Source organism: Babylonia areolata, chromosome 32 (assembly GCF_041734735.1).
Source record: "Babylonia areolata isolate BAREFJ2019XMU chromosome 32, ASM4173473v1, whole genome shotgun sequence".
NCBI classification, from domain to species: domain Eukaryota; kingdom Metazoa; phylum Mollusca; class Gastropoda; order Neogastropoda; family Buccinidae; genus Babylonia; species Babylonia areolata.
In genome coordinates this window covers 22,778,519-22,802,373 of record NC_134907.1, presented here as the reverse complement: position 1 = coordinate 22,802,373, position 23,855 = coordinate 22,778,519, and the positions used below count along the sequence as shown (strand labels likewise).

At 42.1% G+C, this 23,855-nt stretch overlaps 1 protein-coding gene across 1 annotated transcript in view; it reads left to right on the top strand.

Annotated features, from left to right (window-relative positions):
* The window catches only part of LOC143276603 (tetratricopeptide repeat protein 12-like), a 57,402-nt gene that overhangs the window by 25,663 nt on the left and 7,884 nt on the right, over positions 1-23,855 (top strand). The window contains exons 8-15 of the mRNA XM_076581209.1: positions 1,750-1,914; positions 3,544-3,718; positions 7,326-7,418; positions 10,041-10,101; positions 11,261-11,392; positions 18,741-19,058; positions 20,459-20,555; positions 23,362-23,584. Coding sequence (XP_076437324.1) covers positions 1,750-1,914; positions 3,544-3,718; positions 7,326-7,418; positions 10,041-10,101; positions 11,261-11,392; positions 18,741-19,058; positions 20,459-20,555; positions 23,362-23,584 — 1,264 coding nt within the window. The remainder of the gene's footprint in view (positions 1-1,749; positions 1,915-3,543; positions 3,719-7,325; positions 7,419-10,040; positions 10,102-11,260; positions 11,393-18,740; positions 19,059-20,458; positions 20,556-23,361; positions 23,585-23,855) is intronic.

Sequence of the window (23,855 nt, the reverse complement as noted above, 5' to 3'; positions counted from 1 at the left end):
CCTGGCGCAACAGATTTGCTCTTAATGCTATTTGCTGATGATGTTGTTCTCTTGTCTGACACACCCATAGGGTTACAAAATCAATTAAATGCCCTTAAGCAAGATACAGACAGACTACAACAAGCAGTGAATCTCGTTAAGACCAATATTATAGTTTTCCACAATGGAGGTCATCTTTCGACTCGTGAAAAATGGTGCTGTGGTGATAGGGAAATAAAAGTAACCAATACATATAAATATTTAGGAATGTTATTCACAACAAAATTGAGTTTGACATCTGCGTGGGATGAAGCAAACAGAAAAGGGAAAAAAGGTGTAATCCAAATGATAAAATCACTCAGGAGACTGCGTTCGACTGACGCTTTCCTTTCGTTTGGGCGGGGCAAAGGCAGCTCATGAACAATGAATGCGTGCCGCGGCGCAGGCTGCCTGGCTTCAGCAATTTCTGCAAGTGGTTTATCTCTCTTTTCTAATCTCCGGTGCTATACAAGTATCCACATCAATCAATAAGTGATGTGTACCTGACTGAGAATAGGTGCTATACAAGTATCCATATCAATCAATCAGTGACATGTGTCTGACTGACAATAGGTGCTATACAAGTATCCACATCAATCAATAAGTGATGTGTACCTGACTGAGAATAGGTGCTATACAAGTATCCATATCAATCAATAAGTGACGTGTACCTGACTGAGAATCGGTGCTATACAAGTATCCATATCAATCAATAAGTGATGTGTACCTGACTGAGAATAGGTGCTATACAAGTATCCATATCAGTCAATCAGTGACATGTGTCTGACTGACAATAGGTGCTATACAAGTATCCATATCAATCAATAATAATAATTCAAGTATCCATATCAATCAATAAGTGACGTGTACCTGACTGAGAATAGGTGCTATACAAGTATCCATATCAATCAATAAGTGACGTGTGTCTGACTGAGAATAGGTGCTATACAAGTATCCATATCAGTCAATAAGTGACGTGTGTCTGACTGAGAATAGGTGCTATACAAGTATCCATATCAGTCAATAAGTGATGTGTACCTGACAGAATAGGTGCTATACAAGTATCCATATCAATCAATAAGTGACGTGTGTCTGACTGAGAATAGGTGCTATACAAGTATCCATATCAGTCAATAAGTGATGTGTACCTGACAGAATAGGTGCTATACAAGTATCCATATCAGTCAATAAGTGATGTGTACCTGACAGAATAGGTGCTATACAAGTATCCATATCAATCAATAAGTGATGTGTACCTGACAGAATAGGTGCTATACAAGTATCCATATCAATCAATAAGTGATGTGTACCTGACAGAATAGGTGCTATACAAGTATCCATATCAATCAATAAGTGATGTGTACCTGACAGAATAGGTGCTATACAAGTATCCATATCAATCAATAAGTGATGTGTACCTGACAGAATAGGTGCTATACAAGTATCCATATCAGTCAATAAGTGATGTGTACCTGACAGAATAGGTGCTATACAAGTATCCATATCAATCAATAAGTGACGTGTGCAGTAGCTGAATGTTTAGAGTGCTGGATTCTCGCCTGAGTTTCCTGAGTTGGATTCCCTGTTTCAGCACACCTGGTGGGTTAAGGGTGGAGACTTTTCCTTAAGAAACTGAAACTGGTAACGCTGCTGGTCAGGCATTTGCCTTGCTGGTGTGGGGCAGTGTATGCACCTTGAGAAACTGAAACTGACATGACTGTGTTCCCACAGAGGACAACCAGGCCCAGTTCCGGATGAATGGGGGTCTTCAGCTGTTCCATGAGCACAAGTTGCTGTGTCGCTGCCTGGCCGCCAGCCCTCAGAGCCTGAGCCGAGAGGAGCGCGACCTGCTGACCGCCGCCTTTGACACCATGACTCAGGCCTGCACTAACAACGGTGAGAGGGGCTCCCTTTTGTTTTTTGTGATGTGCATTGTTGTTGAAAAGTTCTTTGTTGTTGGTCTTTGAACAGTGGAGGGTGAGGGGAGGAGATATACTGCCGTGTGTGAAAGTATGCTCACTTTCTCTCTCTCTGTTTCAGTCTGTCTGTCTGTCTCTCTCTCAATCTGTCTCTCTCTCTCTCTCCTCTCTCCCCCTCAGTCTGTCTCTCCCCAATCCTTCTGTCTCTCTTTCAATCTCTCTCTCTCTCTCATATTTATCACATCTTTTTTGACAGTGTTGACGTGTGTTGTCAAGGATTATATGACTCAAACATTGAAGCAAGATTGCACTGGCCCTTAGTGCTGCAGCTTTAGAGGCTAATTGTCCTTTGGGGCCATGCCAACACTGACTGTCCTAAAACCCTCTTGGCCAAGAACGGGGTATATGTAACTTTGGCAGTAAGACACTCTCCACCTTAAATTCTAGCCCAGGTATTCGGGACACCAGCTGCATCCTCTGCTGTTGTGATGGTCATGCTCATAATCATAAACTGTCCTAAAGCCCTCTTTGGCAGAGAGAGTGGGGAAGTAACCACGTCAAGACACTCTCCACTATTCTAGCCCAGATTGTGAAGACAGCAGTTGCCTCCTCTGCTGTTCTGATGGTCATTGTTGCAAACTGTCCTGAAGTCCTCTTTGGCAGAGAGTGGGGATGTAACTTGAAAAAGACACCCACGATTATTCCAGCCCATATCGTCGGGACAGCAGTTGCCTCCTCTACTGCTGTTCTGATGGTCAATATTGGGACACAGCTGACTATGATACACAGGTATATGACGTGTGTGTGTTTCATGTTGTGATGGTCATATTGGGACACAGCTGACTATCATACACAGGCATATGACGTGTGTGTTTCATGTTGTGATGGTCATATTGGGACACAGCTGACTATGATACACAGGTATATGACGTGTGTGTGTTTCATGTTGTGATGGTCATAGTGGGACACAACTGACTATGATACACAGGTATATGACGTGTGTGTGTTTCATGTTGTGATGGTCATAGTGGGACACAACTGACTATCATACACAGGCATATGACGTGTGTGTGTTTCATGTTGTGATGGTCATAGTGGGACACAACTGACTATCATACACAGGCATATGACGTGTGTGTTTCATGTTGTGATGGTCATATTGGGACACAACTATCATACACAGGTATATGACATGTGTGTTTCATGTTGTGATGGTCATATTGGGACACAACTGACTATCATACACAGGCATATGACGTGTGTGTTTCATGTTGTGATGGTCATATTGGGACACAACTGACTATCATACACAGGTATATGACGTGTGTGTTTCATGTTGTGATGGTCATATTGGGACACAACTGACTATCATATACAGGTATATGACGTGTGTGTTTCATGTTGTGATGGTCATAGTGCGACACAACTGACTATCATACACAGGTATATGATGTGTGTGTGTTTCATGTTGTGATGGTCATAGTGGGACACGACTGACTATCATACACAGGTATATGACTTGTGTGTTTCATGTTGTGATGGTCATAGTGGGACACGACTGACTATCATACACAGGTACATGACAAGTGTGTTTCATGTTCCACAGACTGTAACCAGGAACAGCTGCTGAAGCAGGAGGGGCTGGCGGAACACATGATGGTGCTGCTGTCGGCGGTGGTCAAGGGTCACAGCCTCCTGAAGGCCATCTTGACCTTGCTGTTCACCGTCTCCCAGAGCCACCACGGCCGCTCCCTCCTCATCCAGCACTTCTGTGTCCTCAGGTGAGGGTCATTGGGGGTGTTTTGTCTTGATAGCTAAGTGGGTAGTGTTGGACTTTCAGTCTGATGGTCCATGGGGTGCTGAGTGGTTAAAGTGTTGGACTTTCAATCTGATGGTCCATGGGATGTTTTGTGTTGATAGCTGAGTGGGTAAAGTGTTGGACTTTCAGTCTGAAGGTCCGTGGGATGTTTTGTGTTGATAGCTGAGTGGGTAAAGTGTTGGACTTTCAGTCTGAAGGTCCGTGGGATGTTTTGTGTTGATAGCTGAGTGGGTAAAGTGTTGGACTTTCAGTCTGATGGTCCATGGGATGTTTTGTGTTGATAGCTGAGTGGGTAAAGTGTTGGACTTTCAGTCTGAAGGTCCGTGGGATGTTTTGTGTTGATAGCTGAGTGGGTAAAGTGTTGGACTTTCAGTCTGATAATCCATGGGATGTTTTGTGTTGATAGCTGAGTGGGTAAAGTGTTGGACTTTCAGTCTGATGGTCCATGGGATGTTTTGTGTTGAAGATAGCTGAGTGGGTAAAGTGTTGGACTTTCAGTCTGATGGTCCATGGGGTGCTGAGTGGTTAAAGTGTTGGACTTTCAGTCTGAAGGTCCATGGGATGTTTTGTGTTGATAGCTGAGTGGGTAAAATGTTGGACTTTCAGTCTGATGGTCCATGGGATGTTTTGTGTTGATAGCTGAGTGGGTAAAGTGTGGGACTTTCAGTCTGAAGGTCCGTGGGATGTTTTGTGTTGATAGCTGAGTGGGTAAAATGTTGGACTTTCAGTCTGATGGTCCATGGGATGTTTTGTGTTGATAGCTGAGTGGGTAAAGTGTTGGACTTTCAGTCTGATGGTCCATGGGATGTTTTGTGTTGATAGCTGAGTGGGTAAAGTGTTGGACTTTCAGTCTGAAGGTCCATGGGATGTTTTGTGTTGATAGCTGAGTGGGTAAAATGTTGGACTTTCAGTCTGAAGGTCCGTGGGATGTTTTGTGTTGATAGCTGAGTGGGTAAAGTGTTGGACTTTCAGTCTGATGGTCCATGGGATGTTTTGTGTTGATAGCTGAGTGGGTAAAGTGTTGGACTTTCAGTCTGAAGGTCCGTGGGATGTTTTGTGTTGATAGCTGAGTGGGTAAAGTGTTGGACTTTCAGTCTGATGGTCCATGGGATGTTTTGTGTTGATAGCTGAGTGGGTAAAGTGTTGGACTTTCAGTCTGAAGGTCCGTGGGATGTTTTGTGTTGATAGCTGAGTGGGTAAAGTGTTGGACTTTCAGTCTGAAGGTCCGTGGGATGTTTTGTGTTGATAGCTGAGTGGGTAAAGTGTTGGACGTTCAGTCTGATGGTCCATGGGATGTTTTGTGTTGATAGCTGAGTGGTTAAAGTGTTGGACTTTCAGTCTGATGGTCCATGGGATGTTTTGTGTTGATAGCTGAGTGGGTAAAGTGTTAGACTTTCAGTCTGATGGTCCATGGGGTGCTGAGTGGTTAAAGTGTTGGACTTTCAGTCTGATGGTCCATGGGGTTCTGAGTGGTTAAAGTGTTGGACTTTCAGTCTGATGGTCCGTGGGATGTTTTGTGTTGAAGATAGCTGAGTGGTTAAAGTGTTGGACTTTCAGTCTGAGGGTCCCGGGTTCAAATCTTGGTAACAGCACCTGATGGGTAAAGGATGGAGATTTTTCTGATCTCCCAGGTCAACATATGTGCAGACCTGCTTGTGCGTAAACTCCCTTCATGTATAAACGCAAGCAGAAGATCAAATACGCATGTTAAAAATTCTCTGATCCATGTCGGTGTTGGGTTGGTTATGGAAACAAGAATATTCCCAGCATGCACACTACCTAAAACAGAGTATGGCTGCTTACATGGCAGGGTAAAAATGGTCATACATCTAAAAGGCCACTCATGTACATACAAGTGATTGTTGGAGTTGCAGCCCATGAACGAAGCAGCCTATGAATGAAGAAGAAGTCTTGTAGATAAGAGTGTGTGTGTGTGTGTTTGATGTTTTGTTTATTCATTAATATTATCATTTATTATTATTCATATTGTTTATTCACATTATTATAATGATTTTCTATTTTCTTTGATTTTTTTCTATTTTTGTATTGTTAGATATTTTACTTTATTTTTAATCTATTTTATTTTATTCTGATTTCCCTTACTGCCTAGCTAAGCACTTAGTTATTCTGCTGTTTAGAGTATATGAGCAACTGAACTGAACTGATAAGAGAGGAGCTCTTGTGTCAGTATAATGCTGGTGCGAGGGTGCGTGTGTGTTCACCGAGTCTAGTCCATGTGAGACTGTTTCTATCATGTGATCATGTGAGACTGTTTCTATCATGTGAGACTGTTTCAGCCATGTGAGACTGTTTCAGTCATGTGAGACTGTTTCAGCCATGTGAGACTGTTTCTATCTCACTATCATGTGGGACTGTTTCTCTCATGTGAGACTGTTTCTAGTGAGACTGTTCCTATCATATGAGACTGTTCCTATCATGTAAGACTGTTTCTATCATATGAGACTGTTTCTATCATGTAAGACTGTTTCTATCATGTGAGACTGTTTCTATCATGTGAGACTGTTTCTGTCATGTGAGACTGTTCCTATCATGTGAGACTGTTCCTATCATGTAAGACTGTTCCTATCATGTAAGACTGTTCCTATCATGTGAGACTGTTTCTATCATGTGAGACTGTTTCAACCATCTGAGACTGTTTCAACCATCTGAGACTGTTTCAACCATCTGAGACTGTTTCTATCTCACTATCATGTGGGACTGTTTCTATCATGTAAGACTGTTTCTATCATGTAAGACTGTTCCTATCATGTGAGACTGTTCCTATCATGTGAGACTGTTTCTATCATGTGAGACTGTTTCAACCATGTCAGACTGTTTCTATGAGACTGTTTCAACCATCTGAGACTGTTTCAACCATCTGAGACTGTTCCAACCATCTGAGACTGTTTCTATCTCACTATCATGTGGGACTGTTTCTCTCATATGAGACTGTTTCTAGTGAGACTATTTCAACCATCTGAGACTGTTCTTATCATGTGAGACTGTTTCTATCTCACTATCATTTGAGACTGTTTCTATCATATGAGACTATTTCTAGTGAGACTGTTTCAACCATCTGAGACTGTTTCAACCATCTGAGACCGTTTCTATCTCACTATCATGTGGGACTGTTTCTCTCATGTGAGACTGTTTCTAGTGAGACTGTTTCAACCATGTAAGACTGTTTCTATCATGTGAGACTGTTTCTATCTCACTATCATTTGAGACTGTTTCTCTCATATGAGACTATTTCTAGTGAGACTGTTTCAACCATCTGAGACTGTTTCAGTCATGTGAGACTGTTCCTATCATGTTTGACTGTTTCAATCATTTGACACTGTTTCAATCATGTGAGACTGTTTCAACCATCTGAGACTGTTTCAGTCATGTGAGACTGTTTCTATCATGTGAGACTGTTTCAATCATCTGAGACTGTTCCTATTATTTGTCTCCTTTAGAGACTGGAAGTGGTCAGCTGGGCTGTAAGCTTCAACAAACGATAATGATGATAATGATGTATGTAGATGTTTTGTATTGACAATCTTTCTTGTGTGCGTGTGTGTGGGTAGGTTGGTGTCTGTACTCTTTGACCTGATTCGTTCGCGGAAGATCTACTCCCAGAATGCCGCTTCAGTGCTCAACAATCTCTCCCTGGAGAAGAAGTGAGTAGTGTTGGTGTTTGTGGAACATTTTTTACTTGGTTTAAATATAATTTTATTCCCAAAAGCAAGTAAAGACATGACATTCATTGTTTCTCATTCCTTTCTATTCTGGTTCTGGTTCTGGTTCTGTTGGGATCTGTACCAGCTGTACAAGGTGTCCACAGGTGTTGATCTCTGAGACGGAAAAATCCACCCTTAACTGAGCAGGTATTGTATTGTAGTGGATTGTATTGCATTGTATTGCATCGCATCACATCGCATTGCATCACATCGTATTGCTTTGTATTGTATCGTATTGTATCATATTGTATTGTATTGCGTTGTATTGTATCGTATTGTATTGCATTGTATTACTCGTTTTGTCACAACAGATTTCTCTGTGTGAAATTCGGGCTGCTGTCCCCAGCAAGAGCATGTCACTACACTGAGAGTGCAGCCTTTTTTTTCTTCTTTTTTTTTTCCTGAAATTTTATTTGATTGGAGCAAAGTGGATTTTTGCCAGGGACAATCCTTTTGTTGCCTTGGGTTCTTTTACATGCATGCTGCACATGGGACCTCATTTTATCATCTCATCTGAATGACTAGTGTCCAAGCCACCACTAAAAGTCTAGTGGAGAGGGATAAAATACTGGCGACTGTGGGAATCGAACCAGTACCCTCAGATTCTCTCCCCTCCTAGGCGGACACGTTACCACAAGGCCAGTACTCCAGAACTTGGGTACTATATAACACATTACCACAAGGCCAATACTGCAAAACTTGGGTAATATATGACACATTACCACAAAACCTGGGTAATACATGACACGTTACCACGAGGCTAATACTCCAAAACTTGGGTAATATATGACACGTTACCACAAGGCCAATACTCCAGAACTTGGGTACTATATGACACGCTACCACAAGGCCAATACTCCAGAACTTGGGTAATACATGACACGTTACCACGAGGCTAATACTCCAAAACTTGGGTAATATATGACACGTTACCACAAGGCCAATACTGCAAAACTTGGGTAATATATGACACGTTACCACAAAACCTGGGTAATACATGACACGTTACCACAAGGCCAATACTGCAAAACTTGGGTAATATATGACACGTTACCACGAGGCCAATACTCCAAAACTTAATATATGACACGTTACCACAAGGCCAATACTCCAAAACTTGGGTAATATATGACACGTTACCACAAGGCCAATACTCCAAAACTTGGGTAATATATGACACGTTACCACAAGGCCAATACTCCAAAACTTGGGTAATATATGACACGTTACCACAAGGCCAATACTCCAGAACTTGGGTAATATATGACACGTTACCACAAGGCCAATACTCCAGAACTTGGGTAATATATGACACGTTACCACAAGGCCAATACTCCAAAACTTGGGTAATATATGACACGTTACCACGAGGCCAATACTCCAAAACTTGGGTAATATATGACACGTTACCACAAGGCCAGTACTCCAAAACTTGGGTAATATATGACACGTTACCACAAGGCCAGTACTCCAAAACTTGGGTAATATATGACACGTTACCACAAGGCCAATACTCCAAAACTTGGGTAATATATGACACGTTACCACAAGGCCAGTACTCCAAAACTTGGGTACTATATGAATTGAGAACCCTCAAGTTAGAGGCCATTGTTCTGACCATCTTCTTCTTCTTCTTCTGCGTTCACTCGTATGCACACGAGTGGGCTTTTATGTGTATGACCGTTTTTACTCCCCCATGTAGGCAGCCATACTCCGTTTTTGGGGGTGTGCATGCTGGATATGTTCTTGTTTCCATAACCCACCGAACGCTGACATGGATTACAGGATCTTTAACGTGCGTATTTGATCTTCTGCTTGCATATACACATGAAGGGGGTTCAGGCACTAGCAGGTCTGCACATATGTTGACCTGGGAGATCGTAAAAATCTCCACCCTTTACCCACCAGGCGCCATTACCGTGATTCGAACCCGGGACCCTCAGATTGACAGTCCAACGCTTTAACCACTCGGCTATTGTGCCCGTCGTACTGACCATCAAACCCACACAATCCACATGCACTGAAGTGTGCATTTGTTTTGTTTGAAAGAAAATACTCTTGAATCGTTGAAAAGTAAACAAAATGTTATTGTTTCAAAAAGAATATGTTGTTCATAGAACAGTACATTCTTCCTTTTTATTCTTTTTTTTTTCTTTTTGGGGGGGCAGTGGGAGTGGCATTTGGGCACTGATGAGGTGTTTTCATTCTGTGCATGAAGTTTGGGACTTGATGAGGTGTTTTCATTCTGTGCATGAAGTTTGGGACTTGATGAGGTGTTTTCATTCTGTGCATGAAGTTTGGGATGTGATGAGGTGTTTTCATTCTGTGCTTGAAGTTTGGGACTTGATGAGGTGTTTTCATTCTGTGCATGAAGTTTGGGACTTGATGAGGTGTTTTCATTCTGTGCATGAAGTTTGGGACTTGATGAGGTGTTTTCATTCTGTGTATGAAGTTTGGGACTTGATGAGGTGTTTACATTCTGTGCATGAAGTTTGGGACTTGGGGAATTTTTCTGTTTTGGGATTTCTTTTTTATTTTAGGATTTTTTTTTTCTGTTCACAGATTCCGCTGTGCTGTCCGGGATAAAGTGGAAGAAATTCTCCCTTCCTTTGAAGAGCTTTTGGTAAGTGATGTGCAAAGCCTGTGTGTGTGTGTGTGTGTGTGTGTGTGTGTGTGTGTGTGTGTGTGTGAGATAGAGAGAGAGAGAGAGAGAAAGAGAGAGTGTGTTCATGTGTATGTGCTTGTGTGAGTGTTTGTGTGTGAGTGAATGTGTTTGTTAGTGTGTGTGTACATGCTTGTGAATGTGTACACGTGTGTGTATGAGTTTGTGTGTGTGTGTGTGTGTGTGTGTGTGTGCAAGAGTGAGTGTGTGTGTGTGTAAGAGTGAGTGCGTGTGCTTATGAGTGATTGAGAGTTTTCACACACTTGTTGACAGAATAAGAAAAGGGTTGTCCCTGGCAGAATTGTGAAGAAAAATCCACTTTGACAGGAAAACAAGATGATGCACTTGCAGGCAAGAACAAACAAAAGAAATGGTGGTGCTGCACCGTAGTGACGCACTCTGTATGGGAAGAGCAGCCTCAAGTTCACGCAGAGAAATCTGTTGTGACAAAAGAAGAATGCAGCACAGCACAGCACAGCACAGCACAGTACATACAATACAACAACACAGCACAGCATAGCACACACAACTCAACACAGCACAAAACAGCGCAGCACAACACAACACAGCACAGCACAGCACAACTTAATACAACACAGCACAGCACAGCACAGCACAGCACAGCACAGCACAGCACAACACAGCACAGCACAGCACAGCACAGCACAGCACAGTACATACAATACAACAACACAGCACAGCATAGCACACACAACTCAACACAGCACAAAACAGCGCAGCACAACACAACACAGCACAGCACAGCACAACTTAATACAACACAGCACAGCACAGCACAACACAGCACAGCACAGCACAGCACAGCACAGCACAGCACAGCACAGTACATACAATACAACAACACAGCACAGCATAGCACACACAACTCAACACAGCACAAAACAGCGCAGCACAACACAACACAGCACAGCACAGCACAACTTAATACAACACAGCACAGCACAGCACAGCACAGCACAGCACAACACAGCACAGCATAACACAATACAACACAACACAACACAACACAGCACAACAGCTCAGTGCTGTTGAGTCACATCATCAGTGGTGCCTGTACAGAGTCTGTGTCAAAATATTTTCTCTCTGTTTGTTTTTACAGAAAGACTCGGACAGTAAGAGCAGGGTTGTCTCCTCTTGCATATCCGCCATGATGAACTTGGCCAACGACCAGAAAGTTCGCACAACGTTATCGCAGCGTCGGCCACTCTGGTTGGCCACAGAAGAACTGCTGGTATATGTGGGGTTTTGTCTTGTTTTGTTTTTTTCCATAGGAGCGGGTTCTTAAATTTTGCACTTTCGTATGCATGTACATAAAAGTACATGGGTATATACTTGACAAGCTCACGCACACACATTGCTTTACATAACAGAAAGTTGGATGCTGCATGCAGAGGGCAATTCAAAACCCATTCACGCACATATGTCCCCACTCATATACAGACATACACATACGTCCCCACACATACAGACATACACATACGCATACACAGCTGCATGTACCCGCAAACATGTATGCACGCACATAGATACACGCAGTTACACCTTCCACCCTCTCCATCTGTCTTGCTCCCCCCCCCCCCCCCCCCCCCCCCCCCCCCCCAACCCCTTACCCTTACATGTTTTTTTTCCCCAATTCAGTATTACCTCGAGTGGAAAGAAATAATAAAACTGAAGATAACCGCTACTTCTACAACACACACACACATGCATGCATGCACATGTCATCATCATGACAGGCACAACAGCCAAGTGGTTAAAGCATTAGACTTTCAATCTGAGGATCCTGGGTTCGAATCACGGTCACCTGGTGGGTACGTTAAGGGTGGAGATTTTCAGTCTCCCGGGTCAACTTCTTCTTCTTCTTCTTCTGTGTTCACTCATATGCACACGAGTGGGCTTTTACGTGTATGACCGTTTTTACCCTGCCATGTAGGCAGCCATACTCCGTTTTCGGGGGTGTGCATGCTGGGTATGTTCTTGTTTCCATAACCCACCGAACGCTGACATGGATTACAGGATCTTTAACATGCGTATTTGATCTTCTGCTTGCATATGCACACGAAGGGGGTTCAGGCACTAGCAGGTCTGCACATATGTTGACCTTTACCCACCAGGTGCCGTCACCGTGATTCGAACCCGGGACCCTCAGATTGACAGTCCAACGCTTTAACCACTCGGCTATTGCGCCCGTCTCCAGGTCAACATATATGCAGACCTGCTTGAACCCTCCTTGGTGTGTATATACACACGCACAAGATGAAATACGCTCTTTAAAGATCCCATAATCCATGTCAGCATTCAGTGGGTTATGACAACAAGAACATATCTGGCATGTGCCCCCCTCAGAAAACGGACCCTGAGTGTCTACATGGCAGGAGCAAACAACGGTTATACATGTAAAAGCTCACTCATGTGTATGAGTGAATGTGGAAGCTGCAGCCCGAAGTCATTCGGATGAGACGATAAACCGAGGTCCCGTGTGCAGCATGCACTTAGCGCACGTAAAAGAACCTACGGCAACAAAAGGGTTGTTCCTGGCAAAATTCTGTAGAAAAATCCATATCGATAGCAAAAATAAATAAAACTGCATGCAGGAAAAAATACAAAAAAATGGGTGGCGCTGGGGAGAGCAGCCCGAATTTCACACAGAGAAATCTGTTGTGACAAAAAGAAATACAACAAACAACAAATGCAGCCCATTGCAAAGAAGAAGAAGAAGATACCAGTGCTATTCTGTTTCCTCAGGAAGGTGGCAGAATGGTAAAGATGCTCAGTTGTCACTACACAGAGTCCACGAGGGTGTGGGTTCCAATCCCTCTCTTGCCCTTTCTCCCAAGTTTAACTGGAAAATCATACCGAGTGTCGAAGTCATTTGGATGAGACAATAAACTGAGGTCCCATATGCAGCACCACACACTTGGCGCACTGACAAAGAACCCATGGCAACGAGAGTGCTGTCCTCTGGCAAAATTCTGTGGAAGAAGAAATCCAGGTTCACAAATATGTAAGCATGCACTCAAGGCCTGGCTTAGCGTGCTGGGGGTTATGCTGCTGGTCGGGCATCTGCCTGGCAAGATGTGCTGTAGTCTGTATGGATTCGTCCGAACGCAGTTACGCCTCCGTGAGAGAGACTCAAACTGAAATTTATCTCATTCTACTCCAGGTATGAGTTAACTCCTACCATGATTACTTCCCTTGTGGAGCCAGATACAAGTATTCTTCTACCAACACACTATTCTAATTTCGTTTATTCGTGCTTGGTACAGTTCGCATTCTGCACTGAACTGTGTATGGATTCCAGAAGCATGAAAATGATGCTTTGTGAAGCAGATTAAATCAACAATTCTCCATTGATTTTCACCATTTTAGTGAACCACCCTGTTTTTTTGACTCACTTGTGTAAACAAAGTGAGTCTATGTTTTAACCCGGTGTTCGGTTGTCTGTGTGTGTGTGTGTCTGTGTGTCCGTGGTAAACTTTAACATTGACATTTTCTGTGCAACTACTTTGTCAGTTGACACCAAATTTGGCATAAAAATAGGAAAAATTCAGTTCTTTCCAGTCATCTTTGTTTAAAACAATATTGCACCTATGGGATGGGCACAGAAAAAAATAAAAAATGAAGCCTAATTATATGCAAACTGCATTTACTGTTATATTTTTTGTATTCTCTAAACTTGGCACTTTGATCTGATATTCTGATCCAACAAATAGAGCAGTCATTATTATCATTTTTTGTTCAAACAGGAACTTCTTTTGCTAAGCATGGAAGTTTTATTTATTTTGCAAACGTTTTGGTGCAGATAGTAAAAAAAAAAGGGAAATTACTCTGTAATTAACCCTTTCGCTGCCAGGAAAATAAGATTTAAGTGAAATCTATTTGCCAGGGTTTTTTCACAAAAAACGGGTATAAATTTCCCAAAAATTCTGTGCTCTTTGTTATTGGAGAAAGACCCATACAAGTATATATTTTCTGAAAGGTAAATGAATAAAGAATACAAAACACATGCTGTTTTCCCATTTTATATATTTTTAGTGACATGCTGTTGTTTTGAAATCAGTGTTTTGTTTTTTGTCACATTTTCAACTTGTTCATTACAAACATTAGTCAGGTAATTTGCACAAAAACATCATATTTTCTGGACAAATGGATATCTGCAAACACAAAATCATACTAGAACAACCACAATATATGTATATATTTTTTTTAAGAGATAGATACACAATACATTGTGACTTCTCCAAGTGATAAGATGGATGTGAGGCCACGCCCCCTCAGTCACCACCCCCCTCCTCCTCACCCCTCTCACACGGTCACTTGATTCAGTTCTCATCAGACCGCGTTGGCTGCGTGCCAAGAATATCGCTCTGCTGCTAATTCGGTCATCTGTCGTCTGCTAACATCTGTACAGCTGACATCACTCACTGACAGTCGCATCTTGGCCACTCTCTTGATTGCTCCCTTTATTTTCTATCAGATCGTCCTATAAATGTTCATCTCTATCTTCTCCTTCGAATTTATGCTTCAATTCTTTCTGAGCGTCAGCTAAAGAAAGAAATCATGGTTGATTTAGTTCGTCACGATCGCATGTCTTGAGCACGGCGTCAGTCCGACATTTTGTTGAGCGAGCGAGGAGAGAAGTCAGGCAAACACTTGGACAGTGACCCAACCAAAACGTTCAAATAAAGGACTGCTTCATGATGTAGATGGGGTTTCTAGCTATGAATAGAATCTAGAGAGATTCCCCAGGCTAAAGCTACCACTATTTTTGCCAAGGAAGTGAATGCAAACCAGGGAAAAGTCAGAATATTTAGATGACGAGTTATCTCGTCATGCAGGCAGCGAAGCATACATGCTTGCCATGACGAGTTATCTCGTCATGCAGGCAGCGAAGCATACATGCTTGCCATGACGAGTTATCTCGTCATGCAGGCAGCGAAGCATACATGCTTGCCATGACGAGTTATCTCGTCATGCAGGCAGCGAAGCATACATGCTTGCCATGACGAGTTATCTCGTCATGCAGGCAGCCTAGGGGTTAATGCTATGGGAGTTAATTTGCTTTAAACTGATCTTTCTCATCTTAAACATTACATTTTGAAATTATACTCAATGCATAAAAAGCTTGGGGGGTTTTTTTTTGTTTTTAAAGTGTATCATAAGTGAGTCTTGAAGGCCTTGCCTCTCTTGTTCTGCAGTGGTCTCATGTTGTACTGGTCCAGGGAGTTGAAGCAGGAATGTAGCTGTGGTGTAGAATGAGTTGAAATACTCCTTCACTTGTACAACAGACAACCCACAACACATCCAAGACAAACATAAAACACTCCCTCACCTGTACAACAAACAACCCACAACATATCAAGACTGAAACATAAAACACTCCCTCACCTGTACAACTGACAACACACAACATGTCAAGACTGAAACATAAAACACTCCCTCGCCTGTACAACAAACAACCCACAACACATCAAGACAAACATAAAACACTCCCTCACCTGTACAACAAACTACCCACAACACATCAAGACTGAAACATAAAACACTCCCTCACCTGTACAACAGACAACCCACAACACATCAAGACTGAAACATAAAACACTCCCTCACCTGTACAACAAACAACCCACAACACATCAAGACAAACATAAAACACTCCCTCACCTGTACAACAGACAACCCATAACGCATCAAGACTGAAACATGAAACACTCCCTCACCTGTACAATAAACAGCCCACAACACGTCAAGACTGAAACATAAAACACTCCCTCACCTGTACAACAAACTACCCACAACACGTCAAGACTGAAACATAAAACACTCCCTCACCTGTACTACAGACAACCCACAACACATCAAGACAAACATAAAACACTCCCTCACCTGTACTACAGACAACCCACAACACATCAAGACAAACATAAAACACTCCCTCACCTGTACAACAAACAACCCACAACACATCAAGACAAACATAAAACACTCCCTCACCTGTACAACAGACAACCCATAACGCATCAAGACTGAAACATGAAACACTCCCTCACCTGTACAATAAACAGCCCACAACACGTCAAGACTGAAACATAAAACACTCCCTCACCTGTACAACAAACTACCCACAACACGTCAAGACTGAAACATAAAACACTCCCTCACCTGTACTACAGACAACCCATAACACATCAAGACAAACATAAAACACTCCCTCACCTGTACTACAGACAACCCACAACACATCAAGACAAACATAAAACACTCCCTCACCTGTACAACAAACAACCCACAACACATCAAGACAAACATAAAACACTCCCTCACCTGTACAACTGACAACCCACAACACATCAAGACTGAAACATAAAACACTCCCTCACCTGTACAACAAACAACCCACAACACATCAAGACTGAAACATAAAACACTCCCTCACCTGTACAACAAACAACCCACAACACATCAAGACAAACATAAAACACTCCCTCACCTGTACAACAGACAACCCATAACGCATCAAGACTGAAACATGAAACACTCCCTCACCTGTACAATAAACAGCCCACAACACGTCAAGACTGAAACATAAAACACTCCCTCACCTGTACTACAGACAACCCACAACACATCAAGACAAACATAAAACACTCCCTCACCTGTACAACTGACAACCCACAACACATCAAGACAAACATAAAACACTCCCTCACCTGTACAACAAACTACCCACAACACATCAAGACTGAAACATAAAACACTCCCTCACCTGTACAACAAACTACCCACAACACATCAAGACAAACATAAAACACTCCCTCACCTGTACAACAGACAACCCACAACACATCAAGACTGAAACATAAAACACTCCCTCACCTGTACAACAAACTACCCACAACACATCAAGACTGAAACATAAAACACTCCCTCACCTGTACAACAAACTACCTACAACACATCAAGACAAACATAAAACACTCCCTCACCTGTACAACAAACTACCCACAACACATCCAGACTGAAACATAAAACACTCCCTGAACTGTACAACAAACTACCCACAACACATCCAGACTGAAACATAAAACACTCCCTGAACTGTACAACAAACTACCCACAACACATCAAGACTGAAACATAAAACACTCCCTGAACTGTACAACAAACTGCCCACAACACATCCAGACTGAAACATAAAACACTCCCTCACCTGTACAACAAACTACCCACAACACATCAAGACTGAAACATAAAACACTCCCTGAACTGTACAACAAACTGCCCACAACACATCCAGACTGAAACATAAAACACTCCCTCACCTGTACAACAAACTACCCACAACACATCAAGACTGAAACATAAAACACTCCCTGAACTGTACAACAAACTGCCCACAACACATCAAGACTGAAACATAAAACACTCCCTGAACTGTACAACAAACTGCCCACAACACATCCAGACTGAAACATAAAACACTCCCTGAACTGTACAACAAACTGCCCACAACACATCAAGACTGAAACATAAAACACTCCCTGAACTGTACAACAAACTGCCCACAACACATCCAGACTGAAACATAAAACACTCCCTCACCTGTACAACAAACTGCCCACAACACATCCAGACTGAAACATAAAACACTCCCTGAACTGTACAACAAACTGCCCACAACACATCCAGACTGAAACATAAAACACTCCCTGAACTGTACAACAAACTGCCCACAACACATCAAGACTGAAACATAAAACACTCCCTGAACTGTACAACAAACTGCCCACAACACATCCAGACTGAAACATAAAACACTCCCTGAACTGTACAACAAACTGCCCACAACACATCCAGACTGAAACATAAAACACTCCCTCACCTGTACAACAAACTACCCACAACACATCAAGACTGAAACATAAAACACTCCCTGAACTGTACAACAAACTGCCCACAACACATCCAGACTGAAACATAAAACACTCCCTCACCTGTACAACAAACTACCCACAACACATCAAGACTGAAACATAAAACACTCCCTGAACTGTACAACAAACTGCCCACAACACATCAAGACTGAAACATAAAACACTCCCTGAACTGTACAACAAACTGCCCACAACACATCCAGACTGAAACATAAAACACTCCCTGAACTGTACAACAAACTACCCACAACACATCAAGACTGAAACATAAAACACTCCCTGAACTGTACAACAAACTGCCCACAACACATCCAGACTGAAACATAAAACACTCCCTCACCTGTACAACAAACTGCCCACAACACATCCAGACTGAAACATAAAACACTCCCTGAACTGTACAACAAACTGCCCACAACACATCCAGACTGAAACATAAAACACTCCCTGAACTGTACAACAAACTGCCCACAACACATCAAGACTGAAACATAAAACACTCCCTGAACTGTACAACAAACTGCCCACAACACATCCAGACTGAAACATAAAACACTCCCTCACCTGTACAACAGACAACCCACAACACATCCAGACTGAAACATAAAACACTCCCTCACCTGTACAACAAACAATCCCTAACAGGTAAGGACGTCCACCAGCACGGACTCTGAGCTGTTGTCCTTGGTGCTGGGTTTGCTGGCCAACATGACGACCGACTCGTCACCCACACTGCTGGAGTTCGGCCAGAGGATGTGTGCCCACTGCCACTCCCTCCTCCCCTCCCAGTGCCCCCCGTCGTCCCCCTCCCCCTCCCCCTCCTCCCTCTCCTCCTCCCCGTCCTTGGAGCAGGTGCCCACCAGGGCGTTGTTGGTGATGGGCAACATTCTGCCGCACTCGGTGCCCGCTGTCGAATGGGTCAGCTCACACGGCGCCACGGAGCTGTTGCTTGGTTACGTGAAGGTGTGTGTGGGTGTTGTTGTTATCTTTTTTAGTTATTATTGACACTTAAATAGTGGTAAGCTTTTGGTCGTTGTTATCGTTGTATTTATTTTTTATGCATATATATATAGTGCGTATGTTTGGTCTAGCTGCTGCATAGTTACGTGAAGGTGCGTGTGTGGGTTCTTCGTGTGGGTGTTGTTGTTGTTATTATCTTTTTTTATTTATTGTTGATATTTACATATATATATAGCACTTATGTTTGGTCTAGTTACTGCTTGGTAACATGAAGATGTGTGGGATTTTTGTGTGGGTGGTGTTGTTATTATTTTTTTGTTTGTTGTTGAATTTTGTATAGTGATTGTATAGCGATTATCTTTGGTCTAGCTACTGCTTGGTTCCATGAAGATGTGTGGGATGTTCGTTTGGGTGGTGTTGTTATAATCAGTGTTGATTATTCTGTCACTGTTTGGGGCATCTCTCTTCTTTCCATAGAGTGACCACAATCAGATGTTGATTATTCTGTCACTGTTTGGGGCATCTGACCACAATCAGATGTTGATTATTCTGTCACTGTTTGGGGCATCTGCCTTCCTTCCGTAGAGTGACCACAATCAGATGTTGGTTATTCCGTCACTGTTTGGGGCATCTGCCTTCTTTCCATAGAGTGACCACAATCAGATGTTGATTATTCTGTCACTGTTTGGGGCATCTGTCTTCTTTCCATAGAGTGACCACAATCAGATGTTGGTTAATCTGTCACTGTTTGGGGCATCTGCCTTCTTTCCATAGAGTGACCACAATCAGATGTTGATTATTCTGTCACTGTTTGGGGCATCTGCCTTCCTTCCGTAGAGTGACCACAATCAGATGTTGATTATTCTGTCACTGTTTGGGGCATCTGCCTTCCTTCCGTAGAGTGACCACAATCAGATGTTGATTATTCTGTCACTGTTTGGGGCATCTGCCTTCCTTCCGTAGAGTGACCACAATCAGATGTTGATTATTCTGTCACTGTTTGGGGCATCTGCCTTCTTTCCATAGAGTGACCACAATCAGATGTTGGTTATTCTGTCACTGGGGCATCTGCCTTCTTTCCATAGAGTGACCACAATCAGATGTTGATTATTCTGTCACTGTTTGGGGCATCTGCCTTCCTTCCGTAGAGTGACCACAATCAATGTTGATTATTCTGTCACTATTTGGGGCATCTGCAAGATAAAAGGAAAAAGCACTAATCACTATTCTCCCCCACTACCCCCCCACCCCCCCAAAAAGAGGACCTTTACTTCACAGTATCCAGGCTGGACCACTCTGGTCAGCGAAGCACTTCCCCGGGGATGAACCCTGACCAGCACAGCTGCAGCCCCTCATTTACTGCTACTTGTGAGTTCAAGGTGGTGTTGTGTTGTTGGTTGCAGTGCGAGGAGGCGGTGCTGGTGAAACAGAGTGTGAAGTGTCTGACAGCGCTCACACAGTTCAGCACGAAGGCCCGCACCACGCTGGTGGACAACAAGGGTGAGCAGCCGCTCTTTCTGTGCAGCATTTGGCTTGGCTTTTATCATTTTGTGCTGTGTTGTGGTGATTGTTGTGTTTGTACCGTGGTGATTCTTGTGCTGTGGTGATTGTTGTGTTTGTACCGTGGTGATTGTTGTGCTGTGCTGTGGTGATTGTTGTGTTTGTATCGTGATGATTGTTGTGTTTGTATCGTGGTGATTCTTGTGCTGTGCTGTGGTGATTGTTGTGTTTGTATCGTGATGATTGTTGTGTTTGTATCATGGTGATGTTTGTATTGTGATGATTGTTGTGTTTTATCGTGGTGATTCTTGTGCTGTGCTGTGGTGATTATTGTGTTTGTATGATGATGATTGTTGTGTTTGTATCATGATGATTGTTGTGTTTGTATCACGGTGATTGTTGTGTTTATATCATGATGATTGTTGTGTTTGTATCACGGTGATTGTTGTGTTTGTATCGTGGTGATTCTTGTGCTGTGCTGTGGTGATTATTGTGTTTGTATCGTGATGATTGTTGTGTTTGTATCATGGTGATGTTTGTATTGTGATGATTGTTGTGTTTTATCGTGGTGATTCTTGTGCTGTGCTGTGGTGATTATTGTGTTTGTATCGTGATGATTGTTGTGTTTGTATCATGATGATTGTTGTGTTTGTATCACGGTGATTGTTATGTTTGTATCATGATGATTGTTGTGTTTGTATCATGGTGATTATTGTGGTGTTTGTATCATGATGATTGTTGTGGTGTTTGTATCATGATGATTGTTGTGTTTGTATCATGATGATTGTTGTGTTTGTATTGCAGTGAGTGTTGTGTTTATATCATGATGATCATTATGTTTGTATAATGATGATTGTTGTGTTTGTATTGCAGTGGTTGTTGTGCTGTGCTGTGATGATTATTGTGTTTATATTGTGGTGATTGTTGTGTTTGTATCATGGTGATAATTGTGTTTGTGTCATGGTGATTGTTGTGTTTGTATCATGATGAATTGTTGTGTATTTTTGTGTTTTTAGGGGTTTTTTAGGCTGAATTGTTGTGTTTGTATCATGATGATTGTTGTGTTTGTATCATGATGATTGTTGTGTTTGTATCATGGCGATTGTTTGTATCTCGGTGATGGTTATGTTTGTATCACGGTGATTGTTGTGTTTGTATCATGATTGTTGTGTTTGTATCATGGTGATTGTTGTAATCTTGGTGATTGTTGTGCTGTGCTGTTATGATTATTATGTTTGTATCATGTTGATTATCATATAATGTTTGATGATAATTCTGTTGTATTGTGATGATTATGATGATATAGTGTTGTATTGTGGTGGTTATTGTGTTGCATTGTGATGATTGTTGGTTTTGATTGTGAGTGTGTTTTATTGTGATGATTGTTGAGTTGTGTTGTGATGATTGTTGTCATAGCGTGATGATTATTGTGCTGTGTTATGACGATTCTTGTGTAGTATTATGATCATTGTTGTGCTGTATTAAGGTGATTAATGTGTTTTGAGGAGTATTGTCATATTGTGATGGTAGTTTTCTTGTAATGCAATTATCATTGTGTTTTTTTTGGATAATTATTGTGTTGTATTATGATAATTCTGTTGTAATGATTGTTGTGTGGTATTGTGATAATTGTTGTGTGGTATTGTGATGATAATTCTTTTGTATTGTGATGATTGTTGTATTTATTGTTGTGATGGTTGTTTTGTTTTGTGATAATTATATTATGATTATTATGTAGCATCATGGTGAATATTGTGTTGTATTATGATTATTGTGGTTTTTTTATAATGATTATTATTTTTTATTGTTATCATTATTGTTTTGTATTGTGATGGTTATTGTCATATTGTGATGATTATTGTGTTGTTTTGTGATTATTATTGTGTTGTAATATGATGATTATTGTCATATTGTGATGGTTGTGGTGTGTCATGATGATTATTGTGTTGTATTGTGATTATTGTTGTGTTGCATTGTGATGATTACTGTGTTGTGTTGTGATTATAATTGCATTGTGTTGTGATGAATATTGTGTTATAGTCTGATGATTATTGTGTTGTATTATGGTGATTATCTTATAGTATTGTGTAATGATTGTTTTGTATTGTGATGATTAATGTGTTGTATTACGATGATTATTGTAATGATAATTGTGTCATGATAATAATTGTGTTGTGTTGTAATGATTATTGTCATTTTCTGATGTTTATTGTGTTGTTTGATAATCATTGAATTCATAAACTCAGGCGGGAATTCAGCACTCAAACCATTCAGCCAAAGCATCCATCAAAAAAAAAGAGAAAAAAAAAGATAAGATAAATGAATAAATAAATAAGTATTTCTTCCCTCACAAGAAAGGTGGCAGAATGGTTAAGACATTCATCTGCAATACAGAGTCTGGGTTTGAATCCTGCACTCGCCCTGTCTCCAAAGTCTGACCGGAAAATCAAACTGAGCGTCTTGTCATTGGGATGAGACGATAAACTGAAGTTCTTTGTGCAGCACGCACTTGGCACACTGAAAAAGAACCCATGCCAATGAGAATGGTGTCCTCTGGCAAAATTCTGTTGAAGAAATCCACTCTGATAGGTACACAAATAATGAAATATATATATATATATATATATATATGCATGCACTCAAGGCCTGACTAAGAGCATTGGGTTATGGCGCTGGTTAGGCATCTGCCTAGCCAGGTAAGGTATTTGTCTGAGGGCAGTGACACCACGAGAAACTGAAAACTGAACCCTCCTCCCCTCCCTCCTCCCTCCTCCCCCCACCCTTCCTTCCCCCCACTGCCACGCAGGAATCTCGGCTCTGACCCGGCTCCTGCAGTCGAAGGATGAGGGCATCGTGGGCAACGCGGTGCTGTGCCTGAGTCACTGCACGCAGGTGCCCGGGGTTTGCGCCTTCCTGGCCGAGACGGACATCGTGAAGCAGACGCTGGTGTGGGCGCGGGACGGCAGGAAGTCGGCCGTGCAGCAGAACTGCGGCATCCTGCTGGCCAAGCTGGCCACGGGCCACCCCAAGTCAGTGTGTTGTTTGTTTGGTTTGGTTTGGTTTGGTTTTATATAGTTTAGCATATGTTTGTAAACAGTTTGGCCACTGGGCACCCCAAGTCAGTGTGTTTGGTTTGTTTGGTTTGTTTTATATAGATAGGTGTATATTTTTCATAGACAGTTTGGCCACAGGTAACCCCAAGTCAGTGTGTTTGTTTGTTTGGTTTGGTTTGGTTTGATATAGTTTGGCATATGTTTGTAAACAGTTTGGCCACTGGGCACCCCAAGTCAGTGTGTTGTT